Source organism: Octopus bimaculoides, chromosome 7, assembly GCF_046866305.1.
Source record: "Octopus bimaculoides isolate indiv1 chromosome 7, ASM4686630v1, whole genome shotgun sequence".
Lineage (NCBI taxonomy): Eukaryota > Metazoa > Mollusca > Cephalopoda > Octopoda > Octopodidae > Octopus > Octopus bimaculoides.
In genome coordinates, this window is record NC_142934.1 from 55,421,668 (window position 1) to 55,429,167 (window position 7,500).

General features: G+C 36.9%; 2 protein-coding genes across 2 annotated transcripts in view; one reads left to right on the forward strand and one right to left on the reverse strand.

The window, feature by feature from the left end:
• LOC106869506 (uncharacterized) overlaps positions 1–7,500 on the reverse strand; it is a 79,537-nt gene that overhangs the window by 68,396 nt on the left and 3,641 nt on the right. Inside the window, exons 3-5 of the mRNA XM_089355324.1 lie at positions 6,646–6,757; positions 3,611–3,720; positions 684–800 (exon numbers count right to left, since the gene is read on the reverse strand). Of these exons, the coding sequence (XP_089211450.1) occupies positions 684–800; positions 3,611–3,720; positions 6,646–6,757 (339 nt within the window). The remainder of the gene's footprint in view (positions 1–683; positions 801–3,610; positions 3,721–6,645; positions 6,758–7,500) is intronic.
• The window catches only part of LOC106871816 (tRNA (cytosine(38)-C(5))-methyltransferase), a 68,428-nt gene continuing 60,948 nt past the window's right edge, over positions 21–7,500 (forward strand). Inside the window, exon 1 of the mRNA XM_052969693.2 lies at positions 21–381. The gene's annotated coding sequence lies outside the window, so the exon portion shown is untranslated. The remainder of the gene's footprint in view (positions 382–7,500) is intronic.

The following is a 7,500-nucleotide window of genomic DNA, read 5'->3' on the forward strand; positions in this document are numbered from 1 at the left end:
TCATTTTATAAATTGGGATTTGGTTTTGAAACTAAGGAAGAAGATCCGTCATTAAAATTTCATTATCAATAACAGTATGGCTGAGACAAAGACAAACAATAATCTCTATTTTTATGCAAGTCAATTACTAACTTTACTTAACAGATTATATATATATTAATCATATATAATATTTAACCAAAACTATTCGCAAACATCGAAATATATATACGGCCAGCGATACATCGAAATTTGGTCGGGAAAACCGTTAGAAAATGTGTCTCACACTCATGTAGTCAATTGTCAAGCACAGATCATGGAATATTTTCCTCAATTCACAGACGAAAACAAGTGATGTTTGCTTATTTTCAGTGTAATGTGTATGAAGCACACATAAACCAGGTAAGTGGTTTACTGTTAAAGAAGTGTTTATAAATAACTGAATGTTTCTTTTTACTTTTTAAGTATATGAGCATCTAATGGGTTATACAAACGCCATTATACAAAAAAATAACTATTTTCTTCTCACTGATTGTTGGTTATGTTATATGTATGCATCTACGCATATATATATGTGTGTATAAATATGTATGTGTGTACGGATTCAATTACATATATATTACTGCAGTAAGTACATGGGTTATTTGATTACTTCATTCGTCAATGGCTCACAAACTTGAATAATTATTTGATAATTGTCTTACAGTGCTCTGTGATACGGTATCATAGGCGTGAGGATTGTAATACGACTGTAACAGTTTTTCTTGCAGTTCTCGGTTCGTCATCTGCTGTTGGTAAAGAAGCAGTTTTAGTTCGTTGATCTGTAAAGAAAACAGAAGATAAATAGATAGATAGATAGATAGATAGATAGATAGATAGATAGATTTTTCTTCCTTTTTTTACCAAAGAAACACAAACACACACACACACACACACAATATATATATATACATATATATATATATATATATATATATATATATATATATATATATATATATATATATATATATATATATATATATATAGACTTACTTGTAAAATAGGACGTGTGCGTTCAATAATGTAATAATACAAAGAATATATATACATGTATACACACATATATGTACATACTTACATCTACATGTGTATATACATGCATATCAGGGTACAGGACGTTAGAACAATAAACTACAGACAACGGAACGAACACATAGGAAAACGGAAAGCCCCTTGGAATATCCCTTCATCAGCTGTCTCTATTCTATCTAGACGTTTCGAAGACCAGACAGGACGTACTCTAGAATAGTCTCTTCCTGAGTAGTGGATCAACCAACTACACAGAGGATTCCAAGGTGGCAAACACAAACCAAGACAGGAAAAAATGGACAGTGAAAACAACATTCAAAAGCCGTACGACCAAACGCAAATCTGAGGTAGAACGCTAGTAGTTCGTCTTGCCTTCACAGCGGCTGGAGTGAAAAGAAAGTTGACCACAGGTCACACGAGAGCAGAGAGGATGGTGGAGGGAGGAAATGGAACAAGGAGGAAGGGACAGAAGCAGTGAAGTAGAGGCCAGGACAGAAGGGTAGATAGGAAGATAGAGGAAGACAGATAGATAAATAGATAGAGAGGATGGTGGAGGGAGGAAGTGGAACAAGGAGGAAGTGGAACAAGGAGGAAGGGACAGAAGGGTATAGCAGTGAAGTAGAGGCCAGGACAGAGGTATAGATAGAAAGATGGAGGAAGACAGATAGATAAATAGATAGAAAGATAGATAGATAGATAGATAGATAGATAGATAGATAGATAGAAAGATAGTCACGTCAGAATAATAGTAGACTTACTTGTAAAATAGGACGTGTGCGTTCAGTAATGTAATAATACAAAGAATATATATACATGTATACACACATATATGTACATACTTACATCTACTCAGGAAGAGACTATTCTAGAGTACGTCCTGCCTGGTCTTCGAAACGTCTAGATAGAATAGAGACAGCTGATGAAGGGATATTCCAAGGGGCTTTCCGTTTTCCTATGTGTTCGTTCCGTTGTCTGTAGTTTATTGTTCTAACGTCCTGTACCCTGATATGCATGTATATACACATGTAGATGTAAGTATGTACATATATGTGTGTATACATGTATATATATTCTTTGTATTATTACATTATTGAACGCACACGTCCTATTTTACAAGTAAGTCTACTATTATTCTGACGTGACTATCTTTCTATCTATCTATCTATCTATCTATCTGTCTATCTATCTATCTATCTTTCTATCTATTTATCTATCTGTCTTCCTCCATCTTTCTATCTATACCTCTGTCCTGGCCTCTAGTCACGTCAGAATAATAGTAGACTTACTTGTAAAATAGGACGTGTGCGTTCAATAATGTAATAATACAAAGAATATATATACATGTATACACACATATATGTACATACTTAGGGTTAGGGTTAGGGTTAGGGTTAGGGTTAGGGTTAGGGTTAGGGATATATATATATATATATATTCGTTAATCACTCGTTTATTACTGTTCTTATTCTAACTCATATTCATTGTCTAGAAATCTTTCGTCACACATCTGTGACTTCTTCAGCGACACTTTCCGTCCTCGTATGTGCTCTTGCTCCGCTTAGTCCATTCTGTTCCTTTATGATGTGTATCCTTATATGCGCATGCGTTTATGCCGGTATTTGTGTGTGTGTGCGTGTGTGTGTGTGTGTGTGTGTGTGTGTGTGTGTGTGTGCGTGTGTGTGTGTGTGTGTGTGTGTGTGTGTGTGTGTGGCTTTCTTATGAAAAGTAGCGATAAAGAAATACAATTAGATGAACTGAGGTAGAATTATGAGGAATTAAATTCCTTATTATGAATTGTTAAAGAGATTCAAAGTCAAACTGGTATCGTCATTGTTGTTCACTGGCTTTGAATGCGCACCGATCATCAAACGGTGTCGGCTCTACGAGCCCTTGAGCTTGACTTTGAATCTCTTTAAAAATTCAAAATGACGATTTTAATTTCCCTTAATTCTACTTCAGTTCATACATACATACATACATACATACATACATACATACATACATACATACATAATACATAATACATGCATACATACATACATATACATACATAAACGTATATATAACAGAGAGGACAATGAAGCAAAATGAGAGAAAACAGAAAAAAGCCGTAAAAGATGAATAAAGCACGCGCGCGTGCTTGTGTGTGTGTGAGTTTATGCATGTGCGTACATATATGTATGTATGTATGTAAGTATGTATGTATACACACACAAACACACACACTCATAAGTTTCTGTATGCAAAAAGAAAAATATAGAGCACTCAATGCATGATGTAGAATTTATATCTATTATTAGCAATTTGTAATTACTCAACTCTCATTACACGATGCATAAAATATACGTATGATTGATAAGGCAAGAATTAGAGAATGGTAGTCCTTTAAATCCAAATCCTTCACACGATGACCAAATTCATCAGTAGTATTAACAATTACATTTGTTTCAAGTTAGACATCCATGAATACCGGATTATGTACATAGTTTTAAAAAATTGTTCATATTCGAGTGTTATATTTTACGAATATGCATTGCCACAAAATCGGTCGATTACTTACTTTCTGTTCCTTTTCCATAACAACCGAAAACATCTTTTCTTCGTTATAGAATTTATCTATAAGAAAATGCAACCTTTTTGATGGTACTGTCACCATTCCTTCTCTGCCCGCTAAAAAAAAATAGGGGGAGAAGAAACAAAAACAATAGAAAGAAAAGCATATATAAATTATGTCAGAAGAAATTATCAAGATGTTTACAATTTTGATAAATGGTTGACAATAATTTCAGAAGGAAAAATTCTGCGAAAAGGCTTGTTAAAATTGTGAATGTGTGTGTGTGTGTGTGTGTGTGTGTGTGTGTGTGTGTGTGTGTGTGTGTGTGTGTGTGTGTGTGTGTGTGTGTGTGTGTGTGTGTGTGTGTGTGTGTGTGTGCGCGTGTGTGCGTGCGTGTGTGCGTGTGGATTACTCTTAGCCTTGCCAAATGATCAGAATATGTTTCACTGATGAGGTCTAGTAAAACTGAAACACGTTTGCTTTTCACCAATTGGCTTTATTGCAATCTGTATTATCAATACCAAATGTTCGATCAACTCATCATATCAGAGTCATTTCCCTCGCTTGTTTTGGGGGTGAATCAAAAAGAGGTAGATTTTGTATACTAATTGTTCTGATATTCTCAGTTGATCGAAGCTTTTCAACTTACTGCATACAAAAAGAGACTGCATAATGGAAAACTAAAAATGCAACACCTCCAGAATATGACATTGCGCTTCTGTCGGATTGCACAGTGAGTCCTCTGTTGACTAAGTGGCGCATGGTAATTTGTTGCCCTGTATATATGGATCATAGTGAAGGCTTAGGGGTTAGGATGTTCAGCTCACGATCTTAAGACAGTTTATGAGAAAGAGCCTTTATTTCACGTTGCTCCAGTCCATTCAGCTGGCAAAAACGAGCTGTACCAGTAATTCAAAGGGTCAATCTTGTCACATTCTGTGACATGCTGAATCTCCCTGAGAACAGCGTTAGGAGCACGCGTGTCCGTGGGGTGCTCAGTCACTTACACGTTGAGTTCACGAGCTGGTTTTTCCATTGATCGAATCAACTGGAACACTTGTCGTCGTAACCGACGGCGTTCCAGGTCATTTATGGATCACGGGCCTCTGTTCAACCAACATAACGTTTAAACAATAACAACAAGAGCTCCCAGGGACCGCAAACCTCCGCCAAGGCAACACCAACATCCTCTCAACGATTAACTGGAGATGATTTTTAAAATGAGAATATCTGAAATAAACTCGACTGCTCTCACAAACGAATATACAGACTGTCCTCATTTAACGATCGAGTTACGTTCCAACAGACCCGTCGTTAAACTAATATTCATAGGGTACGTATTTTTTTTTTATAAGCATACTGTACTGTACGTACATATAAAAACAGAATACCGTACTGTATAAAGTATATGCAGTAAAGGGCCAAGAATCACAAACATAAATTGTTGAAAAATGAATAAGTAACAGTAAGATTATCACAAGGAAAACCTTAAAAGTTAGGATATGGATGCTGTATTATTGTAGCTCAGACATCGTAAGTATGTTTGTGATTCCAGGCCCAGTACATAAAATGCCTAATAAACTTTTCTCAGGATTATATAGAAAAGGTGAAAAGGTTTAAAGGAAACTCAAACATAATAACTTTGTTTTACTTTGGATAAAGATTACAAAAGCAACTCATTCTTGACATCAAAATGCATGAAAAATCCCGTCAGTGTTGTTTGCTTTGTTATCTTTTTTTCGTCATAAATTTCTCGATAACATCGGAAAAGTTCAGTTGTCTGCTTTTCCACCTTGGAAAATCGCTCAAAATTTGGATCCATCGCCTCAAGTTCTATTTTGTAAAATATATAATGACGGCTCGTAAAGTTCGTCGTAACTCCGAGTGGTCATTAAATAGGTAGGTCGTTAAATAGGTAGGTCGTTAAATAGGTAGGTCGGTAAATAGGTAGGTCGTTAAATAGGTAGGTCGTTAAATGAGGACAGTCTGTACTAAAAATGAACCCGACCGCTCTCAAAATTTAAGTAAAATAATAATAATAATAATAATCCAGAATCTTTGTCCAATACCGGATAGATCCCAAAATCTAATCAGTTCGTGCCCGTCACGAGGTGAAGCATCACTGGAAATTTCATCTGAATCTATCCAGTGTTTCTTGAGATATCTTGCCCACGGATAAACAAACAAACAAACACGACGGAAAACAATGTCACTGCCTTCGCTCAGGCGGAGGTGATAACGATAAAATGTTACAGTCATTAGAATAGATGGATACTAAAGAAGTAATACTCATCAGAATGGTTAGAGTACTAAACAAGACGAGGCCATTGTCTCCAGGGAGGATTTGAGGACAGAAGCAAGAGAGAGGGTGAGACAAGTGCGCTTCTAAATAGAATATTGATGTATCACTTGTACGTACTCTGAGTATCTGCAGGAGTATTGAGAGGGGGGATGGGATACTCGGGTGGTCGGTTTTGGTATCTTTTTTTTTTTTTTTTTTTTTCCAGTACCGTAAATTCAGTTGAACCTTAGCTCAGCATCGACGAAGGCAACAGAGAGGTCGATGAAGGAAATGGTGATGATGATGATGATGATGATGATGATGATGATGATGATGATGATGATGGTGATGGTGATGATGATGATGGTGATGATGATGGTGATGGTGATGATGATGATGATGATGATGATGGTGATGATGATGATGATGATGATGATGATGATGATGATGATGGCAATGGTGGCAGTAGTTGCTGCTGATGATGATGATGATGCTGATGCTGATGCTGATGCAGCTGACGCTGCCGATGCTGTTGCTGCAGGTGATGAGAACGCTGATGTGATGCATGATGATAACGATGGTGATACTTTTACTACTTGACAATGAGAATGGTGCCAACATCATTTGACCAAACCAACTGGATGAACAAATGTGGTGCACACACACACCGTCATCCAATTTTATACAATTATATGTAACTTAATTGCTAACACACAACTCATATCATACAACAAAATATAAATGTTAATTAACGACTTACCATGCATTTGCTTATTGATGGACGAAACCATGTCTTTCCTTAATTTAGAAATCTCAGAATACAGCCTGTTTTTTAGCTTCGACCATTCACGTTCTTTTTCAATTAGACACTCCTGCAAAGCATACATCATCGGAATGGTTAGAGAGCTAAACACGATGAGGACATTGTCTCCTCAAGGGATTTAAGGACAGAAGCAATAGAAAGGGTGAGATAAGTGCGTTTCTAAATAAAATATTGATGTATAGGCGCAGGAGTGGTTATATGGTAAGTAGCTTGCTTACCAACCACATGGTTCCGGGTTCAGTCCCACTGCGTGGCACCTTGGGCAAGTGTCTTCTACTATAGTCTCTGGCCGACCAAAGCCTTGTGAGTGGATTTAGTAGACGGAAAACTGAAAGAAGCCCGTCGTATATATATATATATATATAGATAGATAGATAGATAGATAGATAGATAGATAGATAGATATATGTATGTGTGTGTATATGTTTGTGTGTCTGTTTGTCCCCCCCCCTCCCAACATCGCTTGACAACCGATGCTGGTGTGTTTGCGTCCCCGTAACTAAGCGGTTCGGCAAAATAGACCGATAGAATAAGTACTAGGTTTACAAAGAATAAGCTCTGGGGTCGATTTGCTCGACTATAAAGGCGGTGCTCTAGCATGGCCACAGTCAATTGACTGAAACAAGTAAAAGAGTAAAGAGTAAAAGCGAGTATCACTTGTACGTACTCTGGGTATCTGCAGGAGTATTGAGAGGGGGATGATATTCAGGTGGTCGGTTTTGATATCTTTTTTTTTTTTTTCCAGGACCGTAAATTCAGTTGGACCTTAGCTCAGCATCGATGAAGGCAACG